Raw genomic sequence first — 18380 nt, 5'->3', positions numbered from 1 at the left:
CCCCAAGTGAGCTGCAACGGCGGGTGTTGCGCTGATCCCGAAGCCGGGAACCTGGAACCTCTTCCGGGTCTCCCACGCAGGTGCAGGGTCTCAAAGCATTGGGCCATCCTCAACTACCTTCCCAGGCCACAAGCAGGGAGCTGGATGGGAAGTGGAGCAGCCGGGATTAGAACTGGCGCCCATGTGGAATCCGGGGGCGTTCAAGGTGAGGACTTTAGCCGCTAGGCCACGCCACTGGGCCCTATTTTACATTTCCATCAACAGTATGCACTTGTTATTTTCTGGCTTCTATGATAATAGCCATTGTAATGAGTATGAGATTCACTGTAGTTTGATTTGCATTTATCCAGTGACTAATGGTGCTGAACATCTTTGCATATCTTTTTAGGCCATTTATGTATCATCTTTTTTAAAAGAAAAAAAATTAGAATTTTTATTTATTTGAAAGGCAGAAAAGCAAAGAAATTTTCTATCCTTTAGTATGCTCCCGAAATGTGCACGAAGCCAGGAGCCAGAGACTACACCCAGGTCTCCCAGGATGGTAACAGTGACCCCAGTACTTGAGCCATCAACTGCTGCTTCCTGTGTTAGGAAGTTGGAATTGAAAGTAGAACTAAGACTTGAACCCAGACTCCTCAATGGGGAATATGAGTGTGCCCGGTGGTATTTATCTTTAATTTATTTGAAAGGCAGAATTACAGAAAGAGAGCCCTTTCATCAATTCATTCACCCTCAAAATGGCTGCAGTGACCAGGGCTGGAACAGACCAAAGCCAGGAGCCAAGAGCATCATCCTGGTCTCTCTATGGGTGCAGGGGCCCAAACACTTGGATCATCTTGTCCTGTTTTCCCAGGAGCATTAGCAGGGAGCTGGATTGGTAGTGGAGCAGTCAGGATCTGAACAGGTGTCCATATAGGATAAAGATGTCCTGATATCTTAACCCACTGCATTACGGCACTCCCTCCACTCCCCCCCCCCCTTTTTTTTTTAATTTTTAAGAATTTGCTTTTATTTGAAATGCAGAGTTAGAAGGAAAGACAGAGATCTTTGAGCTGCTGGTTCACTCCCCAGATGGCCGCATTGGCTGGAGCTGGGCTGGTGTGAAGGTATGGGAGGGAGGGTGGAGAGAGAAAGAAGTGGTAGGGGAGACGGACAGCTATGCTCTTCATCTGCTGGTTCACTGCCTACAGTTGCCAGGATTAGGATGGGCCAAAGTCTGAATTAATACTCAATCCTGATCTCCCACATGGGTGGCAGGAACACAGGCACTAGGGCAAAAACCCGCTAGCTGCCTTTCCAGGCACATTGGTAAGAAGTTGGATTGGGAGGCTGGTTTTGTCGTGAAATAAATAAAGCTGCTGCCTATAATGACAGCATCTCATATGAGTGTTGGTTCCAGTCCTGGCTGTTTCACTTCTGATCCAGCTCCCTGCTAATACATCTGGAAAAGGAGCAGAAGGTAGACCAACTACTTGGGCTCCTTTCTACCTGTACGGGCGAAATAATGAAGCTACCGACTCCTGGCTTTGGCCTTGCTCAACACTCACTGTTGCCGCCATCTGGAGTCATTCAGAAGTTGGATGAGAAGCAGAGAGTGGTATGGTGGCTCAATTGGCTAACTCCACCTCTAGGTACCAGGATCACATATGGGCACTGGTTCATGTCTGGCTGTTCTACTTCTCATCCAGCTCCCTGCATGTGACCTAGGAAAGCAGTAGAGGATGGCACAAAGTGTTGATACCCTGCACCCACATGGGAGACCTGTAAAAGCTCCTGGCTTCATATCAGTTCAGCTCTGGCTGTTGCTTCCACTTGGGGAGTGAACCAGCAGGTGGAAGATCATTCTGTCTTCCCTTCCCTCTGTAAATCTGACTTTGCAGTAAGAATAAATAAATCATGTGAGCAGAAAAGCCAGGATTCAAGAGGGTGTCATAAGCAGCAGTTCAGCCAACTGGGCCACAGTGCCTGTCCCTGCCTCTTTTTAAAAAGTACTTTTTATTTAAAAAGTGCTATTTGTATTTATAAGGCAGTTAAGAGTCTTCCAGTCCTCTAGTTATGCAAATACCTTAAACAGCTAGAGCTAGGCCAGACCAAAGCTAAGAGCCTGAAACTCTGACTCTGTTGATTGTGTTTTCTTTCTTTCTTTAATTTATTTTTATTGCAAAGTCAGATATACAGAGAGGAGGAGAGACAGAGAGGAAGATCTTCCATCCACTGGCTGCAATGGCTGACACTGAGCCAATCTGAAGTCAGGAGCCAGGAGTTTCTTCCAGGTCTCTCACGCGGGTGCAGGATCTCAAGGCATTGAGCCATCCTCTGCTGCTTTTGCCAGGCCATAAGCAGGGAGCTGGAAGGGAATGTTAAACCCGAGTGGGCAGTGGCCAGGGGCCCCTCGCCCCTGGACGAACGGAGCCCTCCGGCAGACACGAGACAGGAGACCATGAGATGCAATCACGCATGAGGCAAGGTTTATTTCACACGGGCTCGTGGGCACTCCCGCTTGATCGAATAAGGAGTCGCGCCGAGCTGCACAAGCTGGGTCTTTTTATAGGATATGGGAAGCAGGAAGCGGGGTTACAGAAGCAGATGCATAGTTACAGGGATCCCATTGGCACCTTTAAGTCACACAAGGCTATGATTGGTACAGGAGCTGCCCCTGCTTAAAGCAGTTTTCAAGAATGGCTCAGTGTCTGAGAAATGGGAACTTATCTCTGTTTTGTAAAATAGAAACTTGGGAAACTGAAACTTAACTGTTCCAAGCTTTTGGAAAGCACCCAACAGCTCCTAGCTCTCTGTCTTGCAAGGTCTTCTGCCGCTCCCTATCTCACAAGGTCTTCTGCCTGCAGGCATCCTATTGACCCTTTTTTTGCTGGAGCTAAATTTGGGCTCTACAGGAAGTTTAATGTGATCCTCTGTTTTTGCTTTTGACCTCTTGAGTTTGGTGTCATATCCAAGAAATCCAGGTATTTTTCTAGACAGTTCAGGGGTAACTCTGTTAACTTGATTTTGTTTCTTGAAAATAACCATACTTGGGCCTGGCGTCATAGCCTAGCAGCTAAAGTCCTTGCCTTGCATGCACTGGGATTCCGTATGGGCGCTGCTTCTAATCCTGGCAGCCCCACTTCCCTTCCAGCTCCCTACTTGTAGCCTAGGAAATCAGTAGAGTATGGCCCAAAGTCCTGGGACTCTGTACCCACGTGGGGAACCCAGAAGAGGCTCCTAGCTTCAGAATGGCTCAGCTCTGGTTGTTGCGGTTGCTTGGGGACTAAACCTGTGGTTGGAAGATCTTTTTCGTTGTTTCTCCTTCTCTCTGTAAAATATACCTTTCCAATAAAAACAAACAAATTTAAAGAGAGAGAGAAATTATCCATACTTTCATGTTTCTTTCCTGGTTCCTGACTTCAGACTGGCTCAACCCTAGCCATTGCAGCCGCTTGGCGTAAACCAGCAGACAGAAGATCTTTTCCTCTGGGTCTCCCTCTGTACATCTGCCTTTCCAATAAAAGTACTTTTTTTTGTACTTTTAGTTTGCAAAGTACAGTTTGTTTAGGAAAAGGCTGAAAGAGGGCTCCTGCTTTAGTGACTGAATGGCAGTTGTTAAGGGAGGGTATCCTGGGAACCAGTAGACGTAGTATCTTTTATACAACTCAGGGAAGTCACTTCAAAGGATAAGTAAAAAATGAGAAAAGAAAAGGAAAAAAAAAAACCCCTCTTTTGCAATAGTCAGCAAAGTCTGCCACCTTGCCCAGAGCAAAAGGAGGTCCCGAAGGGTGGGACTGATGGCTTCCTCCTCGCATCCTGATGATAAGCTGAAGAGTAAGGCACCACCATCCCTTTGAAGGTGACACATAGATGAGATTAGCACAGGCCATATCTCCTTGCTTTTGCTGGGACAGCAACTGAGAGAATGGGAATTGATATGTTGAATCTGTCTCTTTGTTATCCTCCAAGGGGAGAACCAAGGAAGGATAAGTAATGGGGAGAACCAAGATTTCACATTTTAAAAGGTAATTTTGCCAGGAACCTAAGACCCTAACTGCGTACTATCCCATCTGACTCCTCACATTCCCTCCCCCAGAAGAATGGACCCTAACTGCTGTTAAGGACAGGGAGTGATGACCACTCTGGCTGCCTCAGGCTGAAAAGGGGCCTTGAGCAACGGTAGAAGGGTATTCTTCAGTGGGGGTGGGGTTGGATTAATCTAAATGTCCCTGATAGAAGGTAGGAGTCATCAGGTGTCTGGAGTGTGATTTGGGTTCTGAAGGCCTCTTTTAGTTGAAGTCTAGATAACGAAACATAGATAGTATAACACACAGAAGTGACTACATCAATAGAACCAGCATTTTAGTTAAGGCCCAGACCTTTACCAGAACTCCTGGATCCTCCATGTTGTCCTTTTCCAGTCTTCTCTGACTGACTATCCCTGTAACTGCTATCCAGACCTGTGACGCTAAGATTATTTTTCCTGTTTTTGAACCTTTAGATGTATGGAATCTTCTACTTTTCTTTCCTTTTATATATATATATAATTTAGTTCACCATGATTTCTTGTTAATTTTTATTAATATAAAGGATACTTTTCATGTATTTCATAGATACAGATTTTTTTTATAAAGATGTATTTATTTTTATTGCAAAGTCAGATATACAGAGAGGAGGAGAGACAGAGAGGAAGATCTTCCATCCGATGATTCACTCCCCAAGTGAGCGCAACGGCCGGTGCTGTGCCGGTCCGAAGCTGGGAACCAGGAACCTCTTCCGGGTCTCCCACACGAGTACAGGGTCCCAGAGCTTTGGGCTGTCCTCTCCTGCTTTCCCAGGCCTCAAGCAGGGAGCTGGATGGGAAGTGGAGCAGCCGGGATTAGAACCGGTGCCCATATGGGATCCCGGGGCGTTCAAGGCGAGGACTTTAGCCTCTAGGCCCGCCGCTGGGCCCCAGATTTTTTTTTTTTTTAAGATTGTTTATTTCAAAGGCATATTTTACAGAGAGAAGGAGAGCTAGAGAGGGAAAGTGAGAGCTGTCCCATCTGCTGGTTCACTCCCCAAATGGCCACCAACACTGGAGCTGAGTCAGTCTGAAACCAGGAGCCTCTTCCTGGTCTCTCACATGGGTGCAAGGTCCCAAGAACCCCAGCCACCCACCACTGCTTTCATGGGCCTTAAGCAGGGAGCTGTATTGAAAGTGAAGCAACTGGGAGAACTGGTGCCCATAAGGGATACTGGTGCTGCTGGCAGAGGATTAACGTGTAGAACCACTGCAACCACCTTGCATATATAAAATTCCTAGATAATCATATTTCTCTTTTCACCTCCTCTGTCAGCCCCCTCCTCCTAGATTACCGTTATGTTGGTAATGTTATTTGTGATTGTGGTTTATTTTCATTACTGAATAGCATTATTATATGGACATTAAATAGTAAAAGCTATGGAAGATTCAATGCCTGTTAGTATGAATAGTGCTGTCGTGAACATTCTCACACATGTATTTTAGTGAATGTGTGTCTACATTTCTGTTGGTTATATTCATATATATATTTGCATATATATATGGAATTCTGGAATGATAGAGTTTAAATCCTTTCCTGCACTGTGTGAGAACCTAACCTTTGACTGGATCTTTAGTGTTAGTCCTCTAAAACAGAATAAAAATGTCAGTGGTGTTGCTAGGCAGCATTGTTTATTGTAAAAATGATCTGTTATTGAGATCTACATAGTGATTGGAATACTAGACATTTTGCTTCTTTAGGGCAGCAACCATAGTAACTGGTCATATTTGTGGAGAACCTCTGCCTGTGCAGTTGTCAAACTGGCACGCTTGCCAGTATAGCTTTTCAAAAGCAAACTTAGTAGTAGTATTAATTTATTGTGGCAATGTAAAGCATACAGAAAGTTGCATTATGGTGAACAGACAGCTGTAATCCCATGAGACAATTATCATTTTGCTGTACTTGCTGTGTCACATGTCACTTCAACCCACTTATTAGTACCTTTTTCATGTATTTCACGTTCTCCTAAACATACAAGTATACATATTAGAGATACGTACTAGTTTCCAACTTTTCTTTAATGTAAAATTTATACGTGAAATGCATGTTTTCATTCTACCTTCATTGATTCTTTAATATTTATGTTACCCTTTGAAATATAAAATACAGAATGTTACCACTCCTTAAAGTTATCTCATGTTGCTTTCAGTTAATCCCCCTTCCCCACACCTGCCAAAAATTAACATCCCTGTTTTTATTTTTTTTCCACAATAGCTAAGTTTAGCCTCCTCTAGAACTTAACATAAATGGAAATTTCTTCTTTACCTATGACTGTCATAACAATGTACACACAAAATGGGTACGTTAAGATAACAAATAGATATTCTCCACATCTGGAGGCTAGAATCCAAAATGCAGATGTCAGTAAGGACATGCTCTGTTGGACGTTCTAGGAGAGTTATGGGTTTCTCTTAGTTTCTGGTATCACTGATAATCCGTAGTGTCACTTTCTTGGCTTGCAGCTGCATATCTGCAATCTCTTCCCCCTGTCACCATTTCTCCATCTCTCTCTGTCTTTACCTGATCATTGCCTTTCTTGAAAGAATACCAGTCAGGGGCTATGGAATGACTCAACTGACTAATCCTCCACCTGCAGGTGCCAGCATCCTATATGGGCACTGATTTGTGTCCCAGCTGCTACGCTTCCTACCCAGATCTGTGCTTGTGGCCTGGGAAAAGCAGAGCAAGTGTTTGTGCACCTGCTCCACACAAGAAATCTAGATGAAGTCTTGGCTCCTGGGTTTGACCTGGCCCAGCTATAGTGGTGTTACACTATGGTGGTGTGAGAGATCACACCAGACACAAGTATAGGATGTTAGGAGAAGTCTATTGCCTAAGCTTGGACTATATAGGAGCAAGTTTCAAAGGATGCAATTAATTAAGTGGCAGGAGGCAGGAAGGGAGTTGCCCAACCCAAAGTTTCCCTGCAGTTAATTAGCCTAAAGTAACATGATGTAAGGCATGAGAGGCTAGGTGCATGGAGCCTCTGGAGCCTTTTCTGTGCTGCCAGTTAACTTGAATTGGTCCACCAGAGGCAGGAAGGATGGGGCACCATGGGGCCTCTGGAGCAAGTTTTTTTGTTTGTTTCTCTAAGATCTATTTATTTTTAATTGCAAAGTTAGATATACAGAGAAGAGGAGAGACAGAGAGGAAGATCTCCCTTTCGACGATTCATTCCCCCAAGTGACCACAACAGCCAGTGCTGAGCCGATCCATAGCCAGGAGCCAGGAGCTTCTTCCCAATGGTCTCCCACGTGGATGCAGAGTCCCAAGGCTTTGGGCTGTCCTCAACTGCTTTTCCCAGGCCACCAGCAGGGAGCTGGATGGGAAGCAGGGCTGGCGGGATTAGGACTGGCGCCCATATGGGCTCCTGGTGTGTTCAAGGTGAGGTCTTTAGCCGCTAGGCCACCACACTGGGCCCTCTGGAGCAAGTTTCATGCAATTAACTTGAGCAGTGCATGAGGAGGTAGGAAGGGCAGGACCCCAAACTCCTTTTCTGCGCTGTCCCTGCTATCAGTTAGCCCAGGAGCACGTGCTAGCTATCAAGTGACTGCACCCTATCACAGCCATTTTGGCCATCTAGAAAGTTAATCAGTGAATGGAAGATCTTTTTCTAACTTTCCAATAAGTTTATTTTATCCATGTAAAGAAGAGCCAGCATTGTGGTGTAGTGGGCAAGGCTGCTACCTGCAATGTCAGCATCCCATATGGCTGCTGGTTTGAGTCCCAGCTGCTGCACTTCCAGTTCATCTTTGTGCTAATGGCGTGGGAAAAGCAGTGGAAGATTGCCCAGGTACCTGTACCCCTGTTACCTGTATAAGACATACAGGAAACTCCTAACTCCTGGCTTTGGCCTTGTCTTGCCCTGGCTGTTTAGGTCATATGGGGAGTCAACCAGTGGATGAAAGAACTATTATGGGACTTTTTACCTTTTTAATTTTTTTTTTAAAGATTTTATTCATTTTATTACAAAGTCAGATACACAGAAAGGAGGAGAGACAGAGAGGAAGATCTTCCGTCCGATGTTTCACTCCCCAAGTGAGCCGCAGTGGACCGATGCGCGCCGATCCGAAGCCGGGAACCAGGAACCTCTTCCAGGTCTCCCACGCGGATGCAGTGTCCCAATGCATTGGACCATCCTCTCCTGCTTTCCCAGGCCACAAGCAGAGAGCTGGATGGGAAGTGGAGCTGCCGGGATTAGAACCGGTGCCCATATGGGATCCCGGGGCGTTCAAGGCGAGGACCTTAGCCTCTAGGCCACGCTGCTGGGCCCTTAAATTTTTTTTTTTTAAGATCTATTTATTTATTGGAAAGGCTGATATACAGAGAGGGAGAGCTTCCATCTGCTGATTCACTCCCAAAGTGCCTGCAATGGCTGGATCTAAGCCAATCTGAAGTCAGGAGCCAGAAGCTTCTTCCAGGTCTCCCATGCAGGTGCAGGGTCCCAAGACTTTGGGCCATCCTTGACTGCTTTCCCAGGCCACAAGCAGGGAGCCGGATGCAAAGCGGGCCTACTGGGGTTAGAACTGACACCCTTATGGGATCTCGGCACATTAAAGACGAGGACTTCAGCCACTAGGCCACTGCGCCAGGCCCCCAATTTTCCATCTTACTGTGTTTAAAGATTCAACTCAGTGGCGTTAAGTACATTGACATTGTGTAACCGTCACCACCAACAACCATCTCGGAACTTTTTTTCTCTTCATTCTCATTTTCTCTCTTTGACTTCCTGTTTTCCTGAGATTGGTTAAAATTTGATTTTATTTGATTGATTCCTTCTCCTAATCTATGTTGCTATGGGAATGCATTCTTTTGAAAATCTTTTTATTATTATTTTAGTGGAGTTTAGAGGAAGGGTTAGATACATGAATTTGTATGCTATTTTGAAACAAACCAAAAAAAAACCCTGTTGTTAAAAATTTATTTTTATTTGAAAGGCAGAATTACATAGAGAAGGAAAGACAAAGAAATCTGATTTGGATTCATTCCCTAAATAGCCATAACTGCTGGAGCTAAGGTAATCTGAAGTTAGAGCCAGCAACAACTTCTGGGTCTCCCAGATGTATATAGGGGCCCAAGAATTTGGACCGTTCTCTGCTGACTTCCCAAGCCGTAAGCAGGGAGTTTTGGATCGATGTAGAGCAGGCAACTAGCACCATATGCAGTCACAGACAGAAGCTTTATATACTGTGCCTCTGTCCTGTCCCAGCCTCCTTTTTTTTGTTCTTAAGATTTATTTATTTTTATTTGAATTATAGATTTACAGAGAGAGGAGAGACAGTGAAGTTTTCCATCTGCTGGTTCACACCCCAAATAGCAGTAACAGCTGGAGCTTGGCCAGTCCAGTCAGTAGATTAGATCCTTCTCAGGGTCTCCCACATGGGGTGCAGGAGCCCAAGGAATTGGGCCATTGTTTGCTGCTTCTCCAGGTCATAAACAGGAAGTGGATTAGAAGTGAAGCAGCCTGGACTTAAACCCATTTGGGATGTCTGTACCACAGGCAGAGACTTAACCTACTATGCTATGACATCTGACTTTTTCATTGAAATTTTAATTTTACAATTTAGCTCTAACATAGTAATTAATATAACCTTGGAAGATAAAGATTGGTCATAAAAATCTGTAGTGCCTAAAATATTTTCCTTTTTTTGATGTGAAACAGCAGAAGACTATCAACCAGTTCGTCTGATAAGTAAGCCTGGGGAATTGAGAAAAGAATATGAAGAAGAGATAAGCAAGGTAAGGTGTTCCATTGTTGTCTTTGGAGGGAAGTTTTTTCCTGCTCTATTTTCAGTTTCAGGTTTTACATAGAATTTTTTTTTGTTTACGTAGAGTTCTATGTGCTGATATAACTAGTATATATTGAAATTGAAGTATATTGCATGCTTTTGTAAAGGCTCAATTATGTGTTTGAGTTAGTTATGAACTATAATTGATATAATTAGTACTGCTTTATAATAGTGACTAAGCATTTAAGGATAAGGGGGTTTACGCATGGGAGACCCGGAAGAGGTTCCAGGTTCCTGGCTTCGGATCCGCGCGCATCGGTCCGTTGCGGCTCACTTGGGGAGTGAATCATCGGACGGAAGATCTTCCTCTCTGTCTCTCCTCTGTGTATATCTGGCTGTAATAAAAAATGAATAAATCTTAAAAAAAAAAAAGGATAAAGGGGTTACATTTCTCTGAAGTTTTGAGCTTCAAGGATGGAGAAGGTGATGGATGTAACGTTAGATGAGGCATACGGAAAGGACTAATTGGGAAGGACTTACGTAGAAAAAGGAGTACTGCTGACAGGGTAGCCTTCACACTTGTCCAACACAACCCTAGAAAAACCCTAGCAGTGCCCCCACACGCCTGCTTTGTGTAGAGCAGCATGAGAAATACAACATGACCCCATCTGTAGCTTAAATTGTTCTAATAGTAACATTTAAAAGATAATATTGTACTTAACCCAATATCTCTAAAAATGCTATTTTACTACATAATTATTGGGAAACTGATGTAATCTGCACGTTATGGGGATTAATCCCCGTTTCAATGATAGGCCCTTATCGCTCCTGGGCCCTTTAATCATTTGAGTGGGTGCAGGAAGTTAGGGGCACCTCAGTAAGAACATGGCATTCTATTACGTGAGAATGTTTTACCAAGAAACCCTCAAACAAATGTGTGGCATTGTAGTGTAGTGACTGAAGGAAGGACAGGTGAGAAGAGGGCTATGGTCAAGGCTTCCTTGGGCTGACCCCAAAGAATGCTTTCTGACAACCTTTCCAGATCTCTACTTTGTTTGGAGGTAGATTCCTACCAACCTGTGTTCTTTCACTATTTTTTTTTTTTTTTAATTTATTGACTTGTTGGAAAGGCAGATATACAGGGAGGAGGAGAGACAGAGAGGAAGCTATTATGTCTGTTGATTTGCTCCCCAAGTGGCCATAATGGTCCGAGCTGAGCCAATCCAAAGCCAGAAGCCAGGAGCTTCTTCCAGGTCACCCATGTAGGTGCAGGGTCCCAAGGCTTTGGGCCGTCCTCAACTGCTTTCCCAAGCCACAATCAGGAAGCTGGATGGAAAGCAGGGAAACTGGGATTAGAACCAGTGCCCATATGGGATCCTGGTACATGCAAGGACTTTATCTGCTAGGCTACTGCACACTGGGCCCTCTTAAACTATTAAGATATATTGCAGGCTTGTTGAAAATTCAGGGAAGTATTGTTTATTAATCCTTATTAAGGTGGAAGCAGAGCGACGAGCAAATGTGGAGGAAGAAAACAAAGCCAGTGAAGAGTACATACAGAGATTATTGGCTGAGGAGGAGGAGGAAGAAAAGAAACAAGCAGAAAAAAGGCGAAATGAGATGGAAGAACAACTGAGAAATGACGAGCAACTGGCAAGAAGACTAAGCATTGATATTGTAAGTGTTAGAAGAGGACTTAAAGCTGTTCATTATGTGTTATAATTATTAGTCTATTCAAATTTCATAGAGAAACTGTTCTGTGAAAAATGAAAGCTTCCTTTCTCCCCATTTCTGCTTCTCTTCTCTCATTCCTGTTCCATTGTATTAGTCTCAATACAAAGTAACTATTGTTACCCATTTCTTACAACTTTTCCCCCCTATTTACCTGGAAAGGATTATATCATATCACTTGGCCCTTGAGTTTTCTTACTTATAAATTCTAGTCTTTTTATGTATACAGCACACAGTCTGAATCTTTAAGAGTAGAATACTATTCCATTGTATAGATGTAAATCACTTTTTAAAATTCATTTTATGATATTTTTGACTTTTTTACATAGTTAATTAGGGCATAAAGGATCAAGAGCTACAGGAAAGTAGGTTAAACATTATTTCCACATTGTTCTTGTCATGTATCTGGGGTAAAGAGGGAGGTAAAGGGAGAAGCCCCACCCAGTCTCCCACCCATCCCAGGTCCCCGATGTGAGGCATGTTCTGAGGGTCTTGCTCAAGTGGTCTTTTTTTTTTAGATTTATTTTATTTTTATTACAAAGTCAGATATACTGAGAGGAGGAGAGATAGAGAGGAAGTGGAGCTGCCCGGATTAGAACCAGCGGCCATATGGGATCAAGGCGAGGACCTTAACCACTAGGCCACGCTGCCGAGCCCTCAAGTGGTCTTGATAGTTCAACAGTTATGAATTGCTTCCAATCTCGCCATTCCAAGCACGATGAGGTCGTTGAAGAATCCACTGATTAACATAGTCCATCTTAGAGTCTCCATCTGCCTGGTTTTTCATTGCCAACATATGGCTGAGGTAGTTGACTGACTTGTTCTGTCCTCTGTCTTTTCATGGTTAGGGATCTGAGTCTGGCAGTTCGATTGGGGAGATCCCCAAAGAAACTTGGTCTGAGGTGAACCCAGACCAGATTCTTGTGTGTACTTGCAAGTACAGGGCCTGGTATAGTCCATCACCCCAATCAGCTGGTGGTTGCAATTGCTGGGTCGATTCTGTTTCCAGCCCTGTCTTCCACATGAACCAATGGGTGTTGCAGTCCAGCCCGATTCTGCCCAGCACACACTCGGCCCTCACATCAACCAGTGGGAGCTGCAGCCTCGTCGGAGTGACCCACAATAACCCCCACCAGGCCTGCCCCCTACCCTAGTTTCCATGCCTGCCATTATGTGCAGCAGACTAGTCCAGTCTGTCCCACATCCCATTCAGCTCTCATACATGTCAATGGGCATTGAAGCCTAGTTCAACCCAACCAGCTCCACTATCCAGCCCGCACACATGCTATTGGGTGCCTTTCTGTGTAGCCACCCCTGCCCCTTTCCTGGTTTTTGTGCCCTCTAGTGGTAGTGGTAACCCAAGAGGGAGGAGCCCACTATTTCCCTTCTAGGCCACTCCCACTCCCGGATTATGCAGTGTAACTTGACAGAATTAGCCCCCAGTGCCAGCTTCTGCCAGCTGATGCTGCAGCAAAGCCCAACCAACCAACCCTCACCCACTCTAATTTTTGTTTGCACCAGTAGGAACAATCAGCCCAGCCTGGCTTTTCCCTGATCTGGTCCACATGAGGCCCACAGGTGTTGTAGCCCTGCCTAGTCTGATCTGCCCCCATCCCAGCTCATGCTCTCCAGTGGGAGTGGCTGTCCAGCAAGGGACCCCCACACACACATTTCCCCTGCTGGCTCCGCACCCTCCCTCCCTGGTATTCACATGTGCTGGTTGGGCGCAGTGGCCACATCTGGTACAGGTCACCTCACGTTGACATTCCGTATTGTGCACTGGTTTTTGTCGTGACCAAACCTGGCTCAACCCACACTCTGTTCTGGTGCTTGGATTTGCCAGTGGGTGATGTGAACTGGTTCAGCTTGGTCTGCCCCTGACCCATGCCAAATGTGCCAGTGGGAAACTTCCCATGTCCTGTTCTGGGCTGTTTCCTATTATGCTTCTTGTGCTTACCTGTAGGGATTGTGTCCTGCTAGAGGAGTTGCCCAGGCTCCTCCTTCAGAACCTCTCCCAATGACAGATTTCACGCATACCAGTGAGTCCATGAGCCAGCCCTACTCAGTTCACCTCCTGTTCTTGTAGGAACAGTGTCCTTTCCTGACTGGCTTTCAATCCAATCTGGTTATTACTGTTGGATGTTTCAGCCCAGCCACGGCTCTTCCATACCTGCATACTGCTCACACATGGCTCAGTAGAGGCTGAGACCTAGCCTAGTCCGTCCCACATCTACCTGGTCCTCCAGAGCACCAGACGGTGTTGGAGTCTAGCCCGGCTTGGTGCGTCCAGTCCCAGCCCACACTTATGCCAATGGGGACTACAGCCATATCCTGATCAGAACGCAGCCCCGATTCCAGCCCATGAGCTCCTTGTTGCGAATCTCAACCCAGCTAGGGTGTCCCTAAAGCTCCCCAAAGCTGTCAAACCAGGCCTGATCCCAGCCATAGATCATGAGCATGCCAGTGGTTGCTCTGACTCAGCTTGGCAGAGCCCCTTACCTGTCCCGGCCCCTGCCTAGATGCTGTGGCTTAGCATCCCTGGCTCACGCAGATCAGTAGGTGCAAGAGCCTAGCTCGGTATGACCTGTGCTCCATCCTGATTTCTGATTTTGCTTGTGGGCTAAGGTTTGCTCAGTCCTGCCCGGTCCACCCTGTTCCATTACCAACCCACACATTAGCCAGCTATTGGAGCTACTTAGCCCAGCTTGTCTGACTCCCAGGTCTGGATCATGTGTTCACCAGTGGGAGCTATGACTTGCCAGAGGAGTTTCCCAAGTTCTTCCACTTGACCCACTCCCAGACCCAGTTCTTATACATGCCAGTTGGTTTTAGGCCAGTGTCCGTCTTAGTCTGGCCTTCCATTTGGCTTTGTATGAGCTGGTGAACGTTGCAGCCCGGCCCACCCCACACCCAATTCAGGATGTACATGTGGGTGCTGCTGCCTTGACCAGTCCAGACTGTTGTCGGTTTCTTTACCTGTGAGTGATGGCAGGCTGCTTGGTCACACCTAGCTTAGTCCATCACCACACCAACTTTTGAGCTAACTAGTGGGGCTAGTATTTCCACAGGGTTTGGCCCACACATCCCCCACAGAATCTACCTGCAGATATGGTTCTCTTGTGTGCTAGTTAATGTCATGGCCCTGCCTAATGAGGCCCGTCTCCTGATCCATCATCATGTCAGATAATAGGATATGATCCTGCTAGACAAGCCCCGAGCCTTAGCTTTTGCATGGACTGGTGTTTGGTAGTCATCATTTTCAGTGATTACAAGTTCTGCACAGGATTTAAAGGAGTTTGGTATATCAAACTGTTCCATAAAGATCATCTGGTCCCTCTTCAAACCTACCAGGTCTCATTGCCCTCACTTACCTTCAAAGTTACTCTGTCCTGGAGTCTTTAGGATTGATTGACATCCCAGAAGTACTGTGGGCTTAATATGGAGCTACTGAAACAGCAATTCAAAGCCCCAAAATCCGAGAGCTGGCCACCCAGGTACACGTCACAGCATGTACACGGTGGCTGGAATCGGGGCTCTGAGCATGGAGATGATCCTGGCCTGGCACCCACCAGTAGCCAATAGGCTGCTGCAAGTTTTAATCCCCAGACCCCATGATTGCCCCCGCCCCAATGCCATCCGCCATGCAATGATGGCAGCGGGTGGGGCCCAGGCCCGCCCAGCTCTCCAGACTTCCCCCTTCAGTGTACTCACCATGAAGGGAGCAGACTCTGGAGTTCGGGCAGACCCACATGTACGCAGTGGCTGGAATTGGGGCTCTGAGCATGGAGATGATCCCGGCCTGGCACCCACCAGCAGCCAACAGCGTAAATCACTTTTTGAAAGTAAAACAAATATTCTTCAGTATTATGTGGATCTTATCAACTTGCTGTAAATTACAGCCTATAAGAAAATGAATTGAATGTTGATAAAATATATATTTTTATTAACTTAGTGTTACATACTTGCTCTAATCAGATTATTTAAAAAAATTTTTAAAATATTGTTAGTATGTAGGGAAACTTATCAAGTGAAAAAAATGAAAATTTGCTTTCTCCCATTCTACCTCTTTGCTCTTCCTCCTGTCCATTACTTCGGTCTCCTGGATTTTATTGTCTTGCTGTGGTTAAATTACTGCCTATCAGAAAAGGAATGAAAGGATAATAAAACATTCAGTAAGACCAAAGGGTATGGGTGGAACCTGGTAAGTCGGAGAGCCTGGCAGAATTACCAAGGTTCTTTTAAAACACAAAGTCTCATACCTATCCTAAATCTACTGAATGAAGAGTGTCTGGAGGGAAAATAGAGTCTGACTATGTACGTCTTAGAAATGCAGGTTTAAAGGCCTCTGATAACAATTCGTTTTTTTCAAACAAGAAATATCTTTAAAGGTATACTTACCAAAATGAGACATATGGGAATTGGCGGCATTTTTTTCTCTTTCTGAAAGGGATGCAGTTCACAAAAATGTTTCCAAGTTTTAGATTGTATTTCCTACAAAATTTTAATAGAACAGCTTTAGCAACATACCCAGTCAGGAAATTAAAGATTTGTAACAGTGAAGCAGAAAGGACAATTTGCAGTCACGTGTGCCTCTCTTTCAAGTGTCTATGATTTTAAGCCTTCTGGTTTTTCACATGTGGTTACAGAGTATATTTATTGGTATTTTGTAGTAAACTTTGGTTTACTTGTGAAAGTTTGGTCCACAGCCACATATTCACTATCACAGATTATATGACTTTTCCCACTAAGGTGGTAAGAAGCTTCTGAGACTGATAGCACAAGTAAATATTTGTGATACTTATTGTTATACCTTTAAAACCTAGAATTAATTATGAAACTAAATTTCATTCCTGGTATATCCAAAACTTTTGAGTTTTTGCCTGTTGCTTAATAGTCATTTCCATAATCTTATGAAAACATGTTTAGAAAAAACATAAGATGCATAGCTGACCATACCATAGACCTACTGGTCCCTGGCCACCATGCATGAGCCAGGGCTGAGGGCGGGTCTGGAAGGGACCCTTAGGGTGTCTTCCTGCTTAGGCTGCAGCACCTCATGATACAAATAAGGACTGGGACAGGATGGGCAGCAGCACCCACAGGTGCTCTTGAGAGCTGGATCTGGTGGTGGACCTGAAAAAGGTTCTTAGGGGTCTCCTGACTAGGGTGCAGCACCCATTGGTATAAGTAAGAGCTGGGTCTGCGGATGAGCTAGACCAACCTGCAACACCTGCTGATATACACTGGTGCCAGGTCTGTGCGCAGGCAGGGTTGGGATCCTTAGGGGTCACCCTGACTAAGCTATAGCACCTTCTGGCACACACAAAGCTGGGTCTGGGGTATACTGGGCTGGGCTGTGGCACCCACTGGCACACATTGAAAACCATGTCTAGGAACCAACTCAGCAGGGGCTGTTAGGAATCAACCCAGTGGGTCTACTCCATCTAATCTCCAATCTCATGAAACAGCACATGGAAGTCTAATGTAGTCTCCAAGCATATGTTGTGGAACTGGACTGATCCCGTGTCTGATTCTGTAGAAGGAGACAACATACCGGCATGTACAGGCAGCCTCTGTGAGTCAGCAGAGGAACTTGAGTGCCTCAATAAAAAATGGAGAGAATGGCAGGCTGAACAACTACAAACTAAATTCTCTACCTAGCATCTGAGGCCATGGACATACTGAAACAGACATTAACAGCCAGCAAGTGTGGAAAGTGGTATCTCACACCTGGCACGATGAAGCAGAACAATCGAACAATCGACTAAAGTAACAACCTCAGGATATTCTTCCCTATTCAGGGTCCCTGAGATGATAACAGAGGCTGTCTCTGTGCCCTGATGCTGATGTGTTCTGGCAGCGAAGAGCAGTGCAACGTCTCCTCTGCCTTCCCCCACCAGTCACAGGAGGGCAGGGTCTCTTCCCTTACCCTCTTCCTCTCTCCATCCCTCCCCATCCCACTCCGAGACCTGCATGGGTCTGTAGTATCCTTCACCTATGTATCAAACATTTAAAATTAAATTTATCAGCTAAAGAAATATAATTGGCACCATTTATGTGCTTCGTAATGTACAATGAAAATGTAGTTAATTTCAACCACTTTGGATAGACTTAATTCTGTTTATATATTCATCTGTCAGTATCCATAGGAGGTTTGGTTCCAGAAGTTCCTGCAGATGCCAAAGTCTGGATACTCAAAGTCCTTATATAAAGGGTGTACTATTTGCCAATACCTTCAACTCATCTCTAAATCAGGACAGGCACTTGTCAGTGTTTAAGAGCCTCGTAAGTTGGGGCCCGGTGGCATGGCCTAGCGGCTAAAGAGCCTTGTAAAGCACCTGCATCTGCTGATCCAGCTTCCTGCTAATGTATACACTGGGAGGCAGCATGACGGGGACTATTTTGGTCCCCGTCACTCATGTGGGCCTGGATTGAATTCTTTTTTTTTTTTTTTTTAAATTTATTTATTTTTATTACTAAGTCAGATATACAGAGAGGATGAGAGACAGAGAGGAAGATCCTCCATCCGATGATTCACTCCCCAAGTGAGCCACAACGGCCGGTGCGTGCCGATCCAAAGCCAGGAACCAGGAACCTCTTCCAGGTCTCCCACGCGGGTGCAGGGTCCCAATACATTGGGCCGTCCTCGACTGTCTTCCCAGGCCACAAGCAGGGAGCTGGATGGGAAGTGGAGCCGCCGGGACTAGAACCAGCGTCCATATGGGATCCTGGGGCGTCCAAGGCGAGGACTCCAGCCACTAGGCCACGCCGCCGGGCCCAAGGCCTGGATTGAATTCTAGGCTCTTGGCTTAAGCCTGGGCCAACATTGGCCATTGCAGGCGTATTGTTTAGAATACCTAATTCAATCTAAATA

At 45.5% G+C, this 18380-nt stretch overlaps 1 protein-coding gene across 2 annotated transcripts in view; it reads left to right on the top strand.

The window, feature by feature from the left end:
* RNF168 (ring finger protein 168) overlaps window positions 1–18380 on the top strand; it is a 31719-nt gene that overhangs the window by 2738 nt on the left and 10601 nt on the right. For both annotated transcript variants that reach the window (XM_058662062.1, XM_004577823.4), the window contains exons 2-3: window positions 9709–9785; window positions 11273–11452. In XM_058662062.1, the coding sequence (XP_058518045.1) occupies window positions 9709–9785; window positions 11273–11452 (257 nt within the window). The remainder of the gene's footprint in view (window positions 1–9708; window positions 9786–11272; window positions 11453–18380) is intronic.

The sequence above is a fragment of the Ochotona princeps genome, chromosome 3 (genome assembly GCF_030435755.1).
Source record: "Ochotona princeps isolate mOchPri1 chromosome 3, mOchPri1.hap1, whole genome shotgun sequence".
NCBI lineage: Eukaryota > Metazoa > Chordata > Mammalia > Lagomorpha > Ochotonidae > Ochotona > Ochotona princeps.
Note: the sequence above shows the minus strand (reverse complement) of the source record. Positions and strands in the feature narration are given on the sequence as shown.